Genomic DNA, 21,849 nt, shown 5'->3' with positions numbered 1-21,849 from the left:
TGAGCTGCACATGCACAATTAAATGTACATTTAAAAAAAAGTCTGCAAACAGAAAGGTAAGTTTATTTTTTTGCAACAGGGAAATGGCTTGTCCCTTCTACAATAAAGAACCTGCTCACATTTTTTTTTTCATTTAGGCTTTAGTACCACATTAAGTAGAGAGAACTCCAGTAGGCTAAACAATGTGGTCCACATTTTATGAATGGACCATACAGTGCAGACTGTAGGAACCTAGAGAGTAGTATAACAGAGAGCAGAAAGCACGAGGGTTATAAAGACAACCAGGCAAAAGGTATTTTCACTAGTCAAGGCCTCCAGTTCTTTTGATGACAGATTTCCTTTAAAGTGGAACTAAACTCACCTATACGCCAGTGCTGAAATGTCCTGGAGCTCCACGTCGGGCCCTGACATTATCAGCCTAGTGGTTTTCAGGTATCGATCCCCAGACGTTTTTTTTTTTTTTTTTTATCATTTTTATTTTAAATTTCAATAAGAAAGGGATGACATACAATAATTAGGAATCAAACCAATAGGAGACAAAAGGAAAAAAGGGGGCACTGGACCATTAGTTTCAGCAGGTAATAATACCTACATGCAGTTGCAAACATCACATAACTCCATTTTTATACCCAAACAGCATGGGTATAAAAATTTGCTTTTAAACCAGCGTACTATGTATCCATAGATAGACAATAGGCAATACTGTGAACAATGTCCCCATTGTGATCTAGAATAAGAAAAAGGGAAGGAGGGGTATAGGAGGTGGGAGAGGGAGCAAAGAGAGGAGATAGGGAAAAGAGGAACGGGGCGTGGGAGGGTCAAAGACCCTATGAATACTAATAACCCAAACGGTCCCCAGACGTTTTACTTGGCCATGCCGAGTTACGTCACTCCCGCCCATACACAGATGTGCAGTTAGCTCAGCATTGCCGAAATTCTATAGGGAGCTGTGTGTTCTTAATTCAATGTACAGTGGCAGACAGGCAGATAAACAACTTTAATGCAGAAAAGACATGGTATGCCTCTTCTACATAAAAAAAATCCTGTTCGACAATTTTTATTTTTGTCATTAAAGTTCCACTTTAAATCCATGTGTATGTGCAGCTGCTTAGATTGAGTACAGTTTCTGCAGTTGTAAAGCCTCTATCCAGTCCTTGTGCAACATGTAATACACAAAGAAGTAATATTGACTTATGCCTCCCTTTAATAGAACTACCTTCTGTAGAGAAATTGGATCTTAAAGAACTGGAGAAGTCTAGCATGGACCTCTCAGATGAAGAAGATAAGAAGAAGTTTGAGTTGTTAAAAAGCAAACTGGAAGCAAGAGAGATGGAGGAGATGGTTCAGACTGAATCAATGTACGTTCAGAACAGACCCCGAGGAGTGGAAGGCCCAAATGGCTGGAAGTTTCTAACTGAGTCAAGGTAAAGTTGCTATTGTAGCAATTGTATCATCTTTCCATTAAAAAAAAATTGGAAAATTAATTGGATTTCTTTATATTGTCAACCACCAGTTTGCTGACATACTGTATATACAGTATTCAGGAAAATACTATATATATATATATATATATATATATATATACACAGGATGAGAATAAATTACACTGTATTATACAATAGGTTAAAGTGATTGTAAAGGCTCGTATTTTATTTTTTTTAAATAACAAACATATCATACTTACCTCCACTGTGCAGCTCGTTTTGCACAGAGTGGCCCCGAACATCCTCTTCTGGGGTCCCTCAGCGGCTCTCGCGGCTCCTCCCGGCGTCAAATAACCCCCTTGGAGAAGTGCTCTCCCGGGAGGGTTACCTTGCGGGCGCACTGCCGAGTCCAGCATATGCGTCCATAGACACGAATGCCGGACTCGGCCCCGCCCCTGGCGCCCGCATCATTGGATTTGATTGATAGCAGCGGGAGCCAATGGCTGCGCTGCTATCTATCCTATCAAGAGCCGGGACCCCGTGGAGAGAGGGACTGCGCATCCACGGAGAGGGAAATATGGGGCTCAGGTAAGTAAAATGGGGGGGCTGGGGGGCCAGTCAATGCCAGGTGTTTTTTCACCATAATGCTGCTCTCCTCCTCTTCTCCCAGCTGTCAGCGGGGGTTCTCTGTCCCCTCCTCTGCAGTGCTCGGAGCAGGGAAGAGAGCTCAAGCGGGCCATGGAAGTGCCGAGTGGCGCTCAACTGATCCCTCACTGCTCTCCTCTTCGGCCATCTGTCAGCGGGGATCTCGGGGCACCCCTCTCTCTACAGTGCTCGGAGCGGGGAAGAACGATCAGGCAGGTCACGGAAGCGCTGAGCGGCGCTATAAGAAGGTATTTATCACAAATTGATTACAGAAACATGAACAGTTTACATTATATAATACTGTAATACAGTGCATTTTAGGATTTTACAAGCATTGTTACTCCAATGGCGACTGGGGATGCCTGACAGGCAGTGAGGGAGATGGTGAGAGAAGACAGCACATGACAAGCCCTACCCCAAAAATAAGCCCTACTGTGTCTTTTGTTGCCAAAATTAATATAAGACCTGGGCTTATTTTTGGGGAAACAGGGTATCTGTTGCCAGATTTTTGCACAAAATAAAATAATAATTTTAGGCCTGAAGAGTTGGGTAAAATCCCCCAAACCATATTAATTTCTGAAAGCAGCTATACCAGAAAATAAGATTCTGCTAGTTCTAATTTTTTTTACGTCACATGATATTAAAGCAACAGTTTATCAAGCACAAATTTTCAGTAAAAAATTACACTAAATGTAAGTTTAAAGTACTCAAATGCAATACTGTATATTAACCATTTATCAGTGAGAGATAAAGAAATGGCTGAGCTGAGTAAATAGATACCCAACATGTCACACCCTAAAATTGTGCATGCCTGTGAATATTTTTTGGTACCTAAAATTTTTATAGGAAATTCTTAAAAAGCTCTTACAGGTCATCAGTTTGGAGTTCGCTGTGAATGATGGCCCTAGAATTGTTGCTTTCAGTCCATGTACGGTGATAAGTAAAGTGTAGTGCAGTCAAAATTTTTGTACAAGTAGCCCCCTATGTGATTGCATATTTATAGTGACAGGTTATCTTTAATGAGACATCAGGGGTCTATTAGCTTCTTCCACAGCCATGATGGCTGGTGAAATTGACAACTGAAACCCGAAAGTGACATAATACGTGTTGTATCTGGATTTTACTAACTTGGGGAGATCAGTGAAAAGGCATTCACTGATCTCTCTCCTCTACACCTGGCGACAGCTGTCATGCAGGTCCCGGACCTGCAGGTGGAATAGTGGACCCTGGAAGCAAAGCAGGGGGTCATACGTTCTGGGGTCTGTGAAATCGATCTGGTACCCGTGCAGCCTCCAATTCACTTTGATCAGTAAGCTGACAGTCAACTTGTGATATTTATACAGAGCTCCTGCTGCTGACGACATTTGACATATGTCAATGGCAGTAAAAGGCATATAACACATCCTCATCCGTTAAAAATAAAGGTAAAAAGAAAAGTAATGCGGCCACCACATTTAAGAAATGGTAAGCTGCAATATATTACATTTTTATTTTTGGGTTCAGTACCACTTTAACTTTTGGTAAAGATCCTATAGCATCTTTATTGCTGGCTGCATTCAGGTGAATTGACACAGTACTAGGCAAACCTATCTTAATTATTATACTAGCCTATGTTAATCATTAAAGAAAATGATTGTAGAGCAGAAAATGAACATAATTAGAAGCCCTCTGTTCATGACTACTTTGAGGTTATGACATAAATTGGCTTTTCATACCAGAAATAAGAAAGAAAAGTACAATTAATGAGACCTTGTTATGTTTGCTTCAAGCCAAGTTACACTTTATTAGTCACTTGTCATCTGGACAACAGAGTACTGAAACTACAATTTAATGATGACGTGCATTGAATATATTTATTTATTAATTCTCTGCTTATTTGACAATACATTTTTAGCACTGTAAGCCAGTAACATTTTGACAACTGTGCATACACCCTTTAAATTGTTACTAAACCCAGGACCCTGCATTTACTATACAGTAGAACCTTGGATTACGAGCATAATCCGTTCCAGGAGAATGCTTGTAATCCAAAGCACTTGCATATCAAAGCGAGTTTCCCCATATAAGTCAATGGAAACTAAGATAATGCATTCCACATTGACTTCTATTGCATGCAATACCGCATGTGGCCAGAGGTGGGGGGGGGGGGGCGCCGGAGAGACACGGAAATACTTGGGTACTCGGATACGGCTTGGATGCACTCGGTAAGGCTTGGGAATGGAGTGTTTCCGAGTATTTCCGAACGGATCCAAGTGTCACCAGCACCCCCGTACCTCTGGCCAAATGCGGTACTGCACACCGCAGTGGCTTGAATCCTGCTAGTTTTGCGAGACAACGCTCACAAACCGAGTCAGGATTTTAAAAAAATAATTGCTCGTATTGCAAAACGCTTGTTAACCGCGTTGACTCGCAATCAGAGGTTCCACTGTATTTGGTCTCCCACAGTACACAGAACAAACTGCTAAATACCTTTTCTCACCATCAGTATATAGCAGTCTTGTGACTTCTATCGGTGTCCGGCCAAGCACTGGTTATAGTTTGTAGAAGGAGTTTTCATTCCTATGAGGCTGCTTGACCCCTGACATTCTGTCTGGACAGTGCTGGTTGGCCCTGTGCTGATCACATACACCCTCCCACCAAAAAAAAAAAAACTCTGTAGCAAACTGAGCATGTGCAGAGTGCCTCCAAGGCTCTGTACTATCAGCAGGTGGATTGGTGAAAGTAAAATAAGAGGATAATGCCTCTAATGCCCTGTACACACGACTGGTTTTGCAGTCGGAATAAACTCCAAAAGTTTCTCCGACGGAATTCCGCTCAAGCGGTCTTGCCTACACACGGTCACCCCAAAGTCCGACCGTCCAGAACACGGTGATGTACAGCACGTACGATGGGACTAGAAAAAGGAAGTTCAATAGCCAGTAGCCAATAGCTTCTGTCAGGAGCAGGTACAATTTTGAAACGTGACATGTTGGGTATCAATTTACTCAGAGTAACATTTATCTTTCACAATTTAAAAAAAAAATTGGGCTAACTTTACTGTTTTTTTTTTAATTCAAAAAAGTGTATTTTTTCCCAAAAAAATGCGTTTGTAAGACCGCTGCGCAAATACGGTGTGACATAAAGTATTGCAACGACCCCCATTTTATTTTCTAGGGTGTCTGAAAATATATATATAATGTTTGGGGGTTCTAAGTAATTTTCTAGCAAAAACAAACAGATTTTAACTTGTAAACACCAAGTGTAAAAAATGGGCCCGGTCCTTAAGTGGTTAACTCTCATTTTGCAGCAGTTGGTGGATGTAGTGCCAAAGCAAAATGTTGGTACTGTAGAATGGAATTGTGTAAATATTCACCAGCACACCATGAATCTTCAAATAAGTCTGAACGATTATTTTATTGAAGAAAGATCACATTACAAAAGTGCAACGTTTCTGAGCCACGCAGAGCCCCTTCTTTAGGCATGTGCATCACATAGCTGACAAAGGGGCCCCGCGTGGCTCAGAAATGCTTAACTTTTGTAATGTGATCTTTCTTCAATAAAATAATCGTTCAGACTTATTTGAAGATCAATGGTGCTTGCGAATATTTTCACAATGTCGTGCAAGCTTCAGCATCCAGCTGGTGGTCGCTGCAGCACCCTGTGAGAGCTCATTCTAAGAACGTGTGATGGGAATATGGACAGTAAGCAGAATAGGACTAAGCAATGCACTTCTCTAAAGAGGAACCTTACAATAAAGATTATAGGAAAGAACATAACATGTTTAGTGTATTTGCACAACCGTTGTTTTGTTGTATTTTTATTTTTATTTTATTTATGTATATATGTATGTGTTTTTTTTTTTTGTTTGTTTTTTTTTGGGGGGGTTTGCTGAGACATAAACTCATGGCTAACCCTTCCAACTTTTTCCTTTTTTATTTTTGAAGCAGACTTAGCTGTAGTAACATGTTAGCTGCCAATGAATGCAAAAGTTTGCAGTTTAACCACTTACAAACCGGAAGGATTTGCCCCCTTAATGACCAGGCCATTTTTTGCGATACGGAGTTTCATCACATTCGGCTACCCATCACATTTTGCTACCCGCTGGAGTGCGCTTGCGCGACGCCGCCATATGCGTTCCAACACTGTTGTAAGACACCACTTTGCCACAGGGCCGCTCGCCACGCTTCAGGCACGGCCTCGGCATAATTATAATCTAACTCTATGTCCACTTGGATGGTGGGGCTTGAACCTTGACTCAGGGGTGTGGCCACAAAATTCTGCGCAGATCGCCACCGTGTTGGAACGCATATGGCGGCGTCGCGCAGTCCAGCGGGTAGCCAAATGTGATGGGTCGCCATATGTGACGAAACAACGGCACTGCGTCGCTTTAACTGACAATTGCGCGGCTGTGCGACGCTGTACCCAAACAAAATTAAGGTGCTTTTTTCCCCACACAGAGCTTTCTTTTGGTGGTATTTGATCACCTCTGCGGTTTTTAATTTTTTGCCCTAAAAACAAGAAAAAGCGTCACATTTGAAAAAAACAACATTTTTTACTTTTTGCTATAATAAATATCCCAATTTAAAAAAAAAAACAAATTTCTTTACCAGTTTAAGCCAATATGTATTCTTCTTCATATTTTTGGTAAACACGCTGCACAGGGTGCTCCCAGCACAGAGACCATGGTCTCACTGAGAGCCTCGGGCCCCGTACTAACGATTGGGACCTGGATCTCCTGGTTTCCGGGTCACCCAATTGCTGTGGTAGCCTCTTGATTGGCTACCACAGTAATCAGTCACCGTGAAGCCTGCCCCTGTGTTTTTCTCTCTTTCTGTGAATGGTTAGGAAAGATGCAATGTATCTTTCCCTATCCTTGAAGAGGAAAAAAAGTGTGTGTAAAAAAATAAATAAAATATAAATAATAAAAAATAAATACTTTCATCGAGTTTGATCTAGGGCCGTGCCAGGGTTAGTATTTGGGTCAAGAAAGGGGAAAAGGTCAGGGTTAGTATATTTTGGGCAGGATTTTTTTTTTTTTTTTTAATTAGCATCAGTGTAGTTTTAGGTAGGACAAAAATAAATAAAAAGTGCACTATTGGTTCTGGGCTGTACTATGGGTACAAACAACAACTGACATACAAATATATGTGGTATCGCTGTGATCGTCAGGAGCAGGAGAATTTATTTTGTGTTGTTTGGTAGTAGGTTATGGTAATAACATGAACTATACAGCTAAACTAAAGTTTTTTTTTTTTTTTTACTATTTTGGGCCAGTTTTCCTTTTGATAATAAGAATCAGGAGATATCCATAACCATTTACTACCAAATGAAAGCCCAGTTTGTCCAGAAAAAAAACAAAGTATAATCCACCTGGATGCACAAAGTAGTTTTGTTGATATGTACGGTTTTACTAACACATGTCAAAATTGCAAAATTGTGCTTGGGCATTAAGATTTGTTTTACCCTTAGGTGTTTTGAAGTTAAAATTGCAGAAAAAAAATGTGCAAATATATGGCCAGACCCACCCACGCCCTGTACAATACATCAGTTAAGGTGTTTATTTTTTAATGAGTTTTCTTCTCCTTTTTTTTTTTTGAGGATCTCCCTCCCCCATTGTTGAAGAGGAAATGCAGTCTGTTCACATAATATGTAATAAAAACATCTTTGCCATTCTGAAGCTTCCCTCCAACCACTTTGCATATTATTTTATATATACTGTGATTCTGTACTCGCCAAATATGCTGCAGAAATCTCCCTCCGCTGAGTCTGGCTGCAGCCATTTTAACTGTGGGTAGCTGAAGCTGCTGCCTGTTCACTTCCTGGATTTACACAGAGGCACACCTCCAGCTCTGCAGCTCTTATTGGCCCTCTTATGACTCATCCCCCCTCCCTTCCTGGCAAACTCTCACGAGAGTGATAGGAAGCTGTGCATGATGTCATAAGCCTAGGCTAATGACCAGACAAGAAACAAGAAGTGGGCTGTATAAGGGATTTACTGGCAGAAAAAAAAAATGTTTTACTATCCAAAGTTAAAACAACAACAAGGGCAGAAGATTTAATAGGTAGATGAAAAAATGACTGAAGTTTCGCTTTAATTTATCTAACCTTATTTTTCTTGACACATAGGCAAGCCACACTCGCAGAGAGAAGAAAACCAAAAACCAATAAACATGCCGAAGAGAAGGAGCGACTCGCCATTGTTCATCAAAAAATGAAGTACGTTTTTTTTTTCCTTGTTTGCAGTGTAGATAAGTAGATTAATGCAATGCTATTCATTATATGAATTAGTAGTTGTGTTCTATGTAAGTCATTTTAGATTTGTCTCTAAGGCTACATTCAGATGGCCATCCAGCAGCCGATAGTTTTGCTAAGTTCAGGGGTATCTGAATGCCGCCTCTGGATGCAGCAACACCTTGTTCTATGGCTGCGTACAAACTTGTCGACTAGCTGTGGCCAGAACTCCACAGAAGCGATGACCCTGATTTTTTTCATACAGCCACTCAGAGAAGGGGTAACATGCAGGGCCGGTGCAAGGATTTTTGTCTACATAGGCGAAAATGCATTTTTGCGCCCCCCCCCCCCCAACCCCCACAACCTAAATAAATAAGTTTGCAAGCACAAAGCATAGCTGTGCTATTGTAATGATGGTCATAGCTGCTTAAATTTTATTATTTGATTGACCTGTGATTCATTTAGACCCCTTTCACTCTGGGGCCGCTTGTGTGTTAGCGGTAAAGCGCTGCTTATTTTATCGGTGCTTTACCACTTGCTTACTGGGCACTTAAACCCCCCTCCTGCCCAGACCAATTTTCAGCTTTCAGCGCTGTCGCACTTTGAATGACAATTGCGCGGTCATACAACACTGTACCCAAATGAAATTTCTATAATTTTTTTCACACAAATAGAGCTTTCTTTGGGTGGTGTTTAATCACCACTGGGGTTTTTTATTTTTTGTTAAACAAACAAAAAAACACGGAAAATTTTGAAAAACAAATTATGTTTCATGGTTTATTATAAAATTTTGAAACAGGTAATTTTTCTCCTTCATTGATATGCACTGATGAGGCAGTACTGATGGGCACTGATAGGCTTCACTGGTGGGCACTGATAGGCTGCACTGGTGGGCACTGATGGTCTGCACTGGTGGGCACTGATGGGGTGCACTGGTGGGCACTGATGGGGTGCACTGGTGGGCACTGATGGGGTGCACTGGTGGGCACTGGTGGGCACTGATGGGGTGCACTGGTGGGCACTGGTGGGGTGCACTGGTGGGCACTGATGGGCTGCACTGGTGGGCACTGATGGGCTGCACTGGTGGGCACTGATGGGCTGCACTGGTGGGCACTGATGGGCTGCACTGGTGGGCTGCACTGATGGGGTGCACTGGTGGGCTGCACTGATGGGGTGCACTGGTGGGCTGCACTGATGGGGTGCACTGGTGGGCACTGATAGGCTGCACTGGTGGGCACTGATGGGGACAGATAAGGCGGTACTGATGGGCCACTGATAAAATGGCACTGGTGGGCCACTGATAGGGTAGCACTGATAGGTATTACTGATAGTTACCACTGATGGGCACAGATGGGTGGCACTAATGGCCACTGGTAGGTGACACTGATGGGCAGCACAGTTGATGAGGCACTGATTGGTGACATTGATTAGTGGCTCTGATAGGTGGAGCTGGTGGGCACTGGTAGATGGCACTGTCAGGTGGGTACAGATGAGCTGGCGGCTGCTCTTCTTGATCAGGACCGATGTCCCTCTGACGGCCGCCGGTGATCGGCCTTTTTTTTCTCCTCACGCTATCAGCCGATTACCAGCTCTGTTTACATCACATGATCAACTGTGGTAAGGGATCGACCCCTTACTCCGATCTGTGATCCAGAGAGCCTCATAGACTCACTGATCACAGAGCACGCCGCGCGTGCCCTGCAGGGGGCGCACAGGCCGCTCGAGCACCGGAGGATGTCTATTGACGCTCTCCCTGCAAAGTAGGTCCGTGCTGTAGCCGTCATTCGACTATAGCGCGGATCTGAGGCGGTTAAGCGGCGATTTTTGGGCGCTAGCGGGGTGCTTTTAACCCCAAAGAAGGGGTTAAAAACTCCTGTGTTGCAGGGCTTCATTGCAATGGTCAGCACTGTATTCACTGCTCCCAAAGATGCCGCTTGCAGGACTTTTTCTAACGTCCCGCAAGCGCACCGCCCCAGTGTGAAAGCACTCATTGCAATGAATGGGAGGAGGTTTTCCGGCGCTGTCTCTAGCGCTAAAACGTCTGAAAACTGCCTCAGTGTGAAAGGGGTCTTAGAATGATCGAATTGCCATACAATTAAACAGACATGACTTCCCTTCTGATCGATCTAGATCGAACCTGGGTCAAACTGAGTTGACTAGCCAGACTGGAAAGTTATTGAATGTGTTGCATCGATCGGCAGCACTGAGATACTTTGTTTGTGAATCCGACTGGGTATTGATCAATCGGGTTATAAGATTGCATGGCTGATACAGAGATGCGATCAATTATTTACATTTGTATATTCCAATTATGGATGGGAATCCTCTTCCCTATCCACCAACCATAGATGGAATGGGTCACTATAGATGAATTATGGATGGATAGAGATGAATCAGAGAAGATATATATAATTGATAGAAGTGTGTATGGCCACCATTATACAATGCCATGGAGGGAGTGCTGTGCTCACACACATGATAACAGGAGATGGTCCCCAGCTGCATCTCTTGTTTAATGTCTGCAGTCTCTGACCATTTCCTGTATCATATCTCCAGTCTCTGACCGTCTCCGGCGGTGGTGTGGGGGCTCCAGGAGCCAGTCCAAGCACATGGAAGATAAATTGTGTACATGTAGCGAGTAGGGGGTGGACAGAGCAGTGCTTCTGCCAGTGTGCAGATTGTAAGTGTATGTGTGCAGCTCATCTGATCCCCGGACTCCTCCGACCGCAGTCACCGCCGGCACCCTGAGCAGCCTCTGCTGGAAGAAACCACAACACACATGGGGGGGGGCTTCCCCTGCCAGCTCATTGGTCCCTGGTCTAAACTTTGAGCTGCCTTCCCTGCCAATGACCACGCCCACCTGTCATCGCTCTGAAACGCCTACCTGCGGGATGTGCAGAAGGCAAGAGCATCTTTCGCGGGCGATGTGTGAGTTTGTTCTAGCAAAGTCCTCATAGAGGACCTGTACACAGGGCGGGCTGACACTGCTCACTTCCCCTGTCATCACTGGCGGTTAGGGCCAGTCTAAGGGCTAGTTTACACTTGCTTCAAAACAAGGCTTTGGACAGGCTTTGTTAAAGCTCTCTGAATGCCAGCCAAAGCTCCTGTCACTAAATAAAATGCTTAGCTTACAGTCCTTTTTTACACCTTGCTTTTGCTTGGTGCTTCGATGAGGCTTTGGTGGGGCTTCAAGCGAGCTTTGCCATAGACTTCTGTGGAGGCTTTGAAGATGCTTTCAAGCACCACTAAAGCTACATGGGGTATAATTTTTGAAACAAAGCCGAAGCAAAGCCAAAGCAAAGCCAAAGCAAGGTGTAAACAGGACTGTAAACTAACCATTTTATTTAGTGACAGGAGCTTTGACTGGCGTTCAGAGAGCTTTAGCAAAGGCCGTCCTAAGCCTCGTTGAAGCCGAAGCAAGTGTAAATGAGCCCCAAGGATGTTTGCAAGGGAAAGGGGGCATTTCACTGGCCCCTCCATCCTGGCGCCCTAAGGCGGCTGCCTGAGCTGCCTTAGGGCTAGTTTACACTTGCTTCAAAAAATGGCTTCGGACAGGTTTGGTTAAAGCTCTCTCAATGCCAGTCAAAGCCCCTGTCTCTAAATAAAATGGTTAGCTTACAGTCCTGTTTACACCTTGCTTTGGCTTTGCTTTGGCTTTGCTTCTAAAATTATACCCCATGTAGCTTTAGTGGTGCTACAAAGCCTCCTCAATTTCCTTGTCTCTATTTCTTGAGACACTTATGCCCCGTACACACGGTCGGACTTTGTTCGGACATTCCGACAACAAAATCCTAGGATTTTTTCCGACGGATGTTGGCTCAATCTTGTCTTGCATACACACGGTCACATAAAGTTGACGGAAAATCCGATCGTTCTGAACACGGTGACGTAAAACACGTACGTCGGGACTATAAACGGGGCAGTGGCCAATAGCTTTCATCTCTTTATTTATTCTGAGCATGCGTGGCACTTTGTCCGCCGGATTTTTGCACACACGATCGGAATTTCCGACAACGGATTTTGTTGTCGGGAAATGTTATATCCTGCTCTCAAACTTTGTGTGTCGGAAAATCCGATGGAAAATGTGTGATGGAGCCCACACATGGTCGGAATTTCCGACAACAAGGTCCTATCACACATTTTCCGTCGGAAAATCCGACCGTGTGTACGGGGCATAAGCGTTAGCGTCGCGTGGCTTCAAAATTGAAGCCTCATATCAAGTCAGGAGGCGTTTAAAGCCTTTCAACTCCTCCCATTCAAGTCTATGGTAACGCCTCGCAAATGCTTTGGCAGGCAGTTACAGGGCGTTAAGCGCTTCAAAACTGCCCATGGGGCGTTTGGGGAGCATTTTTAACTCCTCATTAATGCTTGTAAAATGCCTGTCTAATACCCATGCTAAAGCTCATTGGCGCCTGTTTGACGCCCATACTAACGCCATACAAACGCTATCGGAGCGTTTGAGAATTAGAAATTTAGTCAAGTGTGCACAAGCCCTTAATTCAGCTTTTAGCTTCGTTTGTTTTGGAGAAATTGCAGGTATGAGATATACACACACACACACACACAGGGCATCTGCCAAGCTTCAACAAAGCTTCAAAAGAGCATCACTGAAGCATCACCAAAGCTTCATCGAAGCACCACTGAAGCATCATAAAAGCATGTTGAAGCGGTAGGTGCTTTAATGTGTGTTGAAGCCAAAGCAAGTGTAAATGAGCCCTTATGGTAGCGCCGGCGCTGGTTACATGCAAACAGCGGCGTTGCCAGTCATAGATTCATACAAAGTACAAATCTGACAGCTGTAGCTGCTCTCACACAGTGTGTACAGGCAGCATTTACAACTGCCAGCAAGAATCTACTAATTCCTACCGGCGCCCCGCATCTGGTCGCTGCAATTCAGCCATCTGAATGTGTCCTAAGTCAGCCAATAACTCTAGAGATGGAAAATATGTGAAGAATGTAAGTAAAATGTCATTTTTTTTTTTCTTGACATTAAAGTTTTTATTGTAAGAGAAAAGATAATAACGGTTGTACAAGGATAATAACATTTGTACAGATATTTGTGTGTAGTATAAGTTCAACAATGAGTACATAACATCGTCAAAGCCGTTGATAGGTATTAATCAGTGTGATCTAATATAGTCGTATGCTTTTGTCAATCATTGGTATAGCTTTTATAAAACAAAACCTATCGTCAAAGTTAATCTTTATATTGTGAGTATTCTGATTATTTGCTCAGAAATGTTTATTCGATAAACACTCTATACATGTGTATGTTACATAAATCACAAAATTGTATAGAGAAGATAGCAGAATTGAAAGAGGATGAAAAAAAAAGTAGGAAAGAGACAGATGTCCTAGACCCAAGGGTTGTCAAAGTAAATTTTTCATCAATGATTCATATGCTTCAGAATATTTGAAGGCGACCCAAGTTTGCCAAGTTTTGTTACATTTAGTAAAATGTAAATTATTGACCAGGAGGTCATCATCCCATATTAGAAATATGTAGCAGAAAAGTAATGGGAGTTTATAGATGACCACTAGGCAAAAAATAATGTCTTATTGTTGGCAATGTTTTTATTAGAAATAATTAATTCAAAGACATAATCCTAGCCTTAAAATCGCATGAAACACATATTACCTGCAGTGTCCACATATATTCATATTGCCGCGGACAAATCTAACGCCTGACACTTTTTTGGGAACCAGTGACACTAATAAAGTAATCAATGCTAAAAAATATACACTGTTGCTGTACTAATGACACTGGCTGGGAAGGGGTTAACATCAGGTACAATCAAAGGGTTAACTGTGTGCCTAGGTTGTGCTTACTAACTGTGTGGGAGGTGCTTTGACTAGGGGAAGGCATTGATCCATGTTCCTGCTTAGCAGAAACACAGGATCAGTGCCTTCCCTTCTGACAGAAGGACAATCCGCTTGGTTTACATAGGCAGATTGTCATTCTGCCTGTGCCCTGTGTAATTGGCGGGTGCTGGTGGACATAGTCTGCAATACCTGCTGCTGGGATCACAGTGGGAGCGGGTCGCCGGTGGCGCACACGTGTGCCCAGACCCGGGAGTGTCAGATCATGTACTAGGTACGTGATCTGGTGCAGAGCAGCTGCCCTGCCTCAGGAAATGTACAGTGAGCAGTGCATAAGTGTTTAAGGTAGATTTCAGTAATAATCCAAATATGTGCTTCCTGAAAATACACTATAGTTTCTCATTAGCACATAAACCATGCTGTGGGATACTACTAGACGTATAGCATATTTTTCAAAGCGATACGATCCACCAGCATCTGAAAAGAAATGAAATATCAGTTTCTTTTTCATACATCATGGGACACAGAATTAGGCTAATATTCATTACCTACTGGGTTATGCACCATCTTTAGGTGAATGGACACTGGTAGACAAAGTCTTACACAGGAAGTAATCCCCTATATAACCCCTCCCATACAGGAAGTACATCAGTTTTTTTTACCAGTGTCTGCAAGGTGGATGAGCACGTTTGCTTAAGCTCTCGGAGCTCCAGTTCTCTAGTCACACAAACGGTTCTTAAATGAATCAAGGGATTGACACAGGCTTAATATTCTTAGATAAATGGTACCAGAGCCTCACAAAGAAGACACAAGATCCTGCAAGGTTTTGCGACCTCCGGGCACTGGACCCTGCATAGTGGAATCCTTGACACTATAGAGCTAAGGCATTCCTGCAGGGTGCTGTACAGGTCCAAGGGAGTGACCCTAAACATGAAAAGGGTACCCAGTCCTTGAAGGTCCTCAAGTGACAGGAACCCGCCGTGAGGGGTGAAGATTGGGCCCTTAGTTTCTAAGCTGCCCTGCGCCTGGACGGGTAATGGACACCCCTTTATTTATTGTGGGGTGTCCCAGTGATTGTAATAATCAGTCAAGCTAGCTAGAGGCTGGACACCTGTGTGTGGTGACCACACGGGGGAGTTTTGGGCTAGCTGTGGGTGTTGGCAAAGAGTACCTTTTTGCTTGTGTCTGAATGGGCGTTGTGCCCATTCGGAGCCGCGCATGCGCCGTAGCCTAATCTGGGCGCATGAAGCTTCGTGTTATATGCGAATACAGCCGCGCCCATTCGCCCATTAAGCTGTGTATGCCAAGCATGCGGTGCTTCCAGGAGGCAGCTGTGGGACACAGAGCAGGCTCTGAACCAGGCATTTTCAGCTTTCATTTTTCCTTACCTGGGTCAAAGCTTCCATTGCCAATTGGGTCCGTCAATTAGTCATTCAGGCCTATGGTCTGAAACGTTAAGCTCCTCCCTTTAGGGTGAGAGCTCATTCTACCAGGGGTGTAGGAACCTCCTGGGGTTTCAGCCATCAGATATCTATGGCTCAGATTGGTAAGGCTGCTACCTAGTCTTCAGTGCATACATTCACAAAATTTTAAGTGGATGTTCAAGCAGCCGAGGATTTGGCTTTCGGCCGCGTTGTACTGCGGGCTGCCGTATAAGGTCTGATGGCTATTGTTTGGCAGGGTGTCTCCCTCCCCTCAAGGCTGCTGCTCTGGGTCGTCCCAGTAGGTAATGAATATTAGCTTAAATCTGTGTCCCATGATGTATGAAAAAGAAAATAGTAATTTTTTTTGTCATAGCTGTAAAATCCTATTCTTTGAGTACATCATGGGACACAGAGATCCCCCCCCTCTTTTTTGAGGATTCAGTGCTTGCTACAAAACTGATGTACTTCCTATATGGGAGGGGTTATATAGGGGATCACTTCCTGTCTAAGACTTTGTCTACCAGTGTCCATTCACCTAGAGATGGCGCATAACCCAATAGGTAATGAATGTTAGCCTAACTCTGTGTCCCATGATGTACTTAAAGAAAAGGATTTTACAGGTAGGTATGACGAAAAAAATCCTATTTTTAGGTATCTTGACAGAATTAGCACACTTTAAAGTGGTTGTAAAGCCTGCTTTGTTATTTATACCTACAGGTAAACCTATAAAAAGGCTTATATGTAGATATCGTGAACATCTCCTAAACTTGCACGGCTTAGGAGATTTTCAACCTGCATGCAGCCGCTTACGTCAGAAGTTCCGGCACGGTACACCGGACCTTCAGAGTTTCTTGCCTTAACCGAGGGCTCCCATGCAAACAGGAGTGGCAACATTGCCAGCAATCCTTTGAAGAAAGGACGGGAGAAGATGTCAGCCGTCTCAGTGGTGACCGGACGCCGCTGAAAAGGCTTTGTTCTAATTTAAGTATTTCATAATGTGCTAGTATGCAATGCATACTAGCGCATTTATACCTTTTAACTTACAGTTTTTTTTTTTTCAGCAGTTTACAATCGCAGTTTACAACTGCTTTAAAGCCCAACTATGGGCAACTAAAAAATGATCCCTTGCATTGGGGCTGTGCCTGTACTACGGGGGTTCATTGCTCATTTTGGTTCAAGCCCACAATGAAGATTTATTTCCTGATTCTCCATTCCTCCCTGCAGCTAGACCATTCTCTACAGCTTCTCCCCCCCCTTATCTCCACTGGATTCGTAATACACTTAATTTGTAATTCCTTGAAGGAACCAAGAAATTCTTAAAGAATGGCAAAAACAGACACAAATCATGCAAAGTCAAAAAGCAAAAAACGGGAAGAGAAATGAGGTCCAACAAGAGGTATGTAAGACTTTCCTATTACAAATTTCTGTGCTATTAGATGCCTGCCAGCAGAGGGCATCATGGTATCACATGTATGGCTGCTAGAGGTCGAAGATCATCATAGCATTGACTTTAGAAAAGACATCTTTGTATTATTATTATATTTTAAGAACCCAAATCTTCTGCAGTGCTGTGCAGTCTGTTGCCATCTAAAATGTACGTTTTAACTATGTGGGCATTTAATTGAAAAAAAAAAAGCTTGGGAAAAAAGTTGTAAATGTGAGAATTGGACAACAGAGAACAATCACCTGATTTGTTTAGTTTTCCTGATAATAAAATTTGAAATTAGATCTTCTTTGATCGCTTTTTCAAATGTATTTTTTTTGCATTTTGTTTTAATAATACAATCTGTATTTTCTCTAATAAACTTTGTAGACCCATTGATCTCCTAAGCGGAGCAAATGTCAGCACCTACTAATACTGTAGCTGTTGACTTTTAATATTAGGACACTTATCTGTCCAGGAATCCAGCGGTGTCTTCACCCAAACCAATTTTTTAATCGGCTCTCGGGTGCTGCCACCACCATTTTAGGTAAGGGAAACCGGCAGTGAAGTCTTGCAGCTTCACAGTCGGGTCCCTACTGCGATGCACGAAGCGCACTGCACTTTGTGACTGGCTCGGCGGCGGGGGAAGGAGGAGAGGAGCCGAACCAGCCAGAAGTGGGAGTGGGTACCTGTCAAAATCAGGTACCCGCTCCCCCCTCCCCTGCCAAATGTGGCAGAGGGGTGGGGGGAGGCCAATAAGTGGAGCTTCCCCTTTTGGGTGGAGCTCCACTTTTGAAAAGAACCTTACTGTTAATGAAGTTGTCCTTTAAATTCTTAAGCCCCCGGTTAAAGACTCCTACCTCAGCCCCACTTACAAGAGCTTCACTGAATGGGTAGCCCTGTCTTGCCTTGTGAAAAAAATAAAGCCATCTCCAGCTCCTACTGCATATGTGCCACACTTGTTCCGTTCTTTGCTATGGTTTGGTCCATACTCCTCTGGATGGCTGGAGGAGGGAATATATAGGGTTGAGGGTAGGGGCATAAATAGGGACTGTTTGGATAGATACAGTGCCTTGAAAAAGTATTCATACCCCTTGAAATTGTCTACATTTTGTCATGTTGCAACCAAAAACGTAAATGTATTTTATGGGATAGACCAACACAAAGTGGCACATAATTATAAAGTGGAAGTAAAATGATAAATGGTTTTCATTTTTTTTTTTACAAATAAATATCTGAAAAGTGTGGCGTGCATTTTCTATTCAGCCCCCTTTACTCTGAAACCCCTAACTAAAATTATTTATACTGAGATTAACTGTGTGTAATTTAATCTCAGTATAAATACAGCTGTTCTGTGAAGCCCTCAGAGGTTTGTTAGAGAACCTTAGTGAACAAACCGCATCATGAAGGCCAAGGAACACACCAGACAGGTCAGGGATAAAGTTGTTGAGAAGTTTAAAGCAGGGTTAGGTTATAAAAAAAAATATCCCAAGCTTTGAACATCTCAGAGTACTGTTCAATCCATCATCCGAGTATGCCACAACTGCAAACCTACCAAGACATAGCCGTCCACCTAAACTGACAGGCCATGCAAGGAGGGCATTAATCAGAGAAGCAGCCAAGATAACTCTGGAGGAGCTGTAGAGATCCACAGCTCAGGTGGGAGAATCTGTACAAAGGACAACTATTAGTCGTGCTCTCCACAAATCTGGCCTTTATGGAAGAGTGGCAAGAAGAAAGTCATTGTTGAAAGAAAGCCATAAGAAGTCCCATTTCCAGTTGGTGAGAAGCCATGTGGGGGACACAGCAAACATGTGGAAGAAGGTGCTCTGGTCAGATGAGCCCAAAATTGATCTTTTTGCCCTAAAGCAAAACCATATGTGGTGTAAAACTAACACTGCACATCACCCAGAACACACCATCCCCACTGTGAAAGTGGCAGCATCATGTTGTGGGTATTTTCTTCAGCAGGGGCAGGGAAGCTGGTCAGAGTTGATGGGAAGATGGATGGAGCCAAATACAGGGCAATCTTAGACGAAAACCTTTTAGAGTCTGCAAAAGACTTGAGACTGGGGCGGAGGTTCAACTTCCAGCAGGACAACGACCCTAAACATACAGCCAGAGCTACAATGGAATGGTTTAGATCAAAGCATATTCATGTGTTAGAATGGGCAAGTCAAAGTCCAGACCTAAATCCAATTGAATATCTGTGGCAAGACTTCAAAATTGCTATTCACAGACTCTCTTGAGCTATTTTGCAAAGAAGAATGGGCAAAAATGTCATTCAATAGATGTGCAAAGCTGGTAGAAACATCCCCAAAAAGACTTGCAGCGAAAGGCGGTTCTACAAAGTATTGACTCAGGGGGGCTGAATACAAATGCACACCACACTTTTCACATATTTATTTGTAAAAAAAATTGAAAACCATTTATCATTTCCTTCCACTTCACAATTATGTGCCACTTTGTGTCGGTCTATCACATAAAATATATTTACGTTTTTGGTTGTAACATGACAAAATGTGGAAAATTTAAAAGGGTATGAATACTTTTTCAAAGCACTGTATAAGAAACAAGAGGGTTGATTTACTAAAGGCAAATCCACTGTGCACTTGGAAGTGTAGTTGCTGTAGATCTAAGGGAAAGATCGGAAATGAGGGGAAGCTCTGCTGATTTCTATCATCCAATCATGTACAGGCAAAAATGCTGTTTTTTTTTTTTTTTTTTTTTTTCCTTGCATGTCCCCATCAGATCTACAGTGACTGCACTTCCAAATGCACTTCCAAATGCACTTCCAAGTGCACTTGTAGTGCAAAGTGGATTTGCCTTTAGTAAATAAACCCAAGGAGTGATATTTTTTTTTACATATTTTAATCATCCAGTAGAATGTTCTCTGGCCATACAAACACGATCTAAGATGGGTCTTTGGAGCATAGGCTTATAATTGAGAGATCCAAAGGTATGTGTACCCCACTGTATTTTAAAGAGGTAGAGCAACATTTAAAGGAGAGGTTGGTATGGAGCAACTGCACCAATTTGGGTTGGAGCAAGATGTTTAAAGCCGTGTACACACGGCCGGACTTTTCGACCGGACTGGTCCGACGGAACGAATCCGTCGGACAATCCGACTATGTGTGGGCTTCATCGGACCTTCAGCTGACTTTTTCTGTCGAAAATCAGACGGACTTTAGATTTGGAACATGTTTCAAATCTTTCCGACGGACTTGAGTCCGGTCGAAAAATCAGTTCGTCTGTATGCTAGTCCGACGGACAAAAAAGGACGCAAGGGCAGCTATTGGCTACTGGCTATGAACTTCCTCATCCTAGTCCCATAATACGTCATCACGCTCAAACCAAAGGACTTTTCGAACGGACTTTAGTCCGGTCGTTCGAAAGTCCGTCAGAAAGACCGTCGGACCTTTGATGCTGAAAAGTCTGCTCGTGTGTACGCGGCATAAGATTTCAGATTTGAGCAGTTGACGTTGAAGTTAAAAGGGGTTTCAAACCTCGGACATTCTTGGACCATAGAAAGCACAGGAATATTTGGCTGAGTTAAATACAACAAAAGATCATTGGCAAACAAAGTTAACTTAGTATGAATAGAGCTGACAGTTAAAGTGATTGTAAAGTCTCCTTTGTTATTTTTAGAGAAAAAAATAAATAAAATGTTATACTTACCTGCCCTGTGCAATGATTTTGCACAGGGTAGCCCGGATCCACCTCTTCTCAGGTCCCTCTTCGGCTCTCCTGGTCCCTCCCTTCTGTCAAGTGCCCCCACAGCAAGCAGCTTGCTATGGGGGCACCCAAGCCAAGTCACAGCTTCCTGTGTCCATTCAGACACTGAGCCACGGTTTGGCCCCACCCCTCTCTCTCTTGATTGGCTAACTGACTTTGACAGCAGCGGGAGCCAATGGCGCCGCTGTTGTCTCTCAGCCAATCAGGAGGAGAGTCCCGGTTGGCTGAGGAACTAGTGGACAACGCTGGAGAGAGAAGAGGCTCAGGTAATTATTAGGGGTGCGGAGATAGCTCCTGAACACAGAAGTTTTGTTTGTCTTAATGCATAGAATGCATTAAGATTAAAAAACCTTCTGACTTGTCAATCACTTTAAGCTTCATCTATTTGTTTTTTGTCTCGAAGCACCCACCAAGTGTTTTATCATGAGAACATAAAAAAGAGGAGAACGGGGCAGCTCTGTTAAACAGTGTTGCTAACAGGGAACCTGGATAACAAATACACATTTACACAGACTGTGCCTGGAAGGAAGGAATAATTAGCTAGAATGTTAGATATCTTATTGGGACCCACTTGCTGAGGGAGCACTCAACAGGAAGGAGGGGCCAGAAGCACCGAAAAGGGACCTGAGAAGAGGAGGATCTTGTGCAAAACCATAACACAGTGCAGGTAAGTAAACCATTTTTATTATTTTTACCTAAAAAAAAAAAGAGACTTTACAATGTATTTATTTAAAAAGGGCCCAAAATACATCCCTGGGAATTACAGACCAGTTAGCCTAACATCAATAGTATGTAAACTCTTGGAGAGGATGATAAGGGACTATATACAAGATTTTAGTAATAAGAACGATATCATTAGCAGTAATCAGCATGGATTCATGAAGAATCGTTCTTGCCAAACCAATCTATTAACCTTCTATGAGGAGGTGAGTTGCCATCTAGATAAAGGAAGGCCCGTAGACGTGGTGTATCTGGATTTTGCAAAAGCATTTGACACAGTTCCCCATAAACGTTTACTGTACAAAATAAGGTGCGTTGGCATGGACCATAGGGTGAGTACATGGATTGAAAACTGGCTACAAGGGCGAGTTCAGAGGGTGGTGATAAATGGGGAGTACTCAGAATGGTCAGGGGTGGGTAGTGGGGTTCCCCAGGGTTCTGTGCTGGG

At 43.2% G+C, this 21,849-nt stretch overlaps 1 protein-coding gene across 1 annotated transcript in view; it reads left to right on the top strand.

Moving 5' to 3' along the window:
* LRRC27 (leucine rich repeat containing 27) overlaps positions 1–21,849 on the top strand; it is an 82,194-nt gene that overhangs the window by 49,070 nt on the left and 11,275 nt on the right. Inside the window, exons 6-8 of the mRNA XM_073595671.1 lie at positions 1,211–1,424; positions 8,175–8,264; positions 16,826–16,919. Coding sequence (XP_073451772.1) covers positions 1,211–1,424; positions 8,175–8,264; positions 16,826–16,919 — 398 coding nt within the window. The remainder of the gene's footprint in view (positions 1–1,210; positions 1,425–8,174; positions 8,265–16,825; positions 16,920–21,849) is intronic.

Source organism: Aquarana catesbeiana, linkage group LG08, assembly GCF_042186555.1.
Source record: "Aquarana catesbeiana isolate 2022-GZ linkage group LG08, ASM4218655v1, whole genome shotgun sequence".
Lineage (NCBI taxonomy): Eukaryota > Metazoa > Chordata > Amphibia > Anura > Ranidae > Aquarana > Aquarana catesbeiana.
This window is presented reverse-complemented; position numbering and strand designations above follow the sequence as displayed.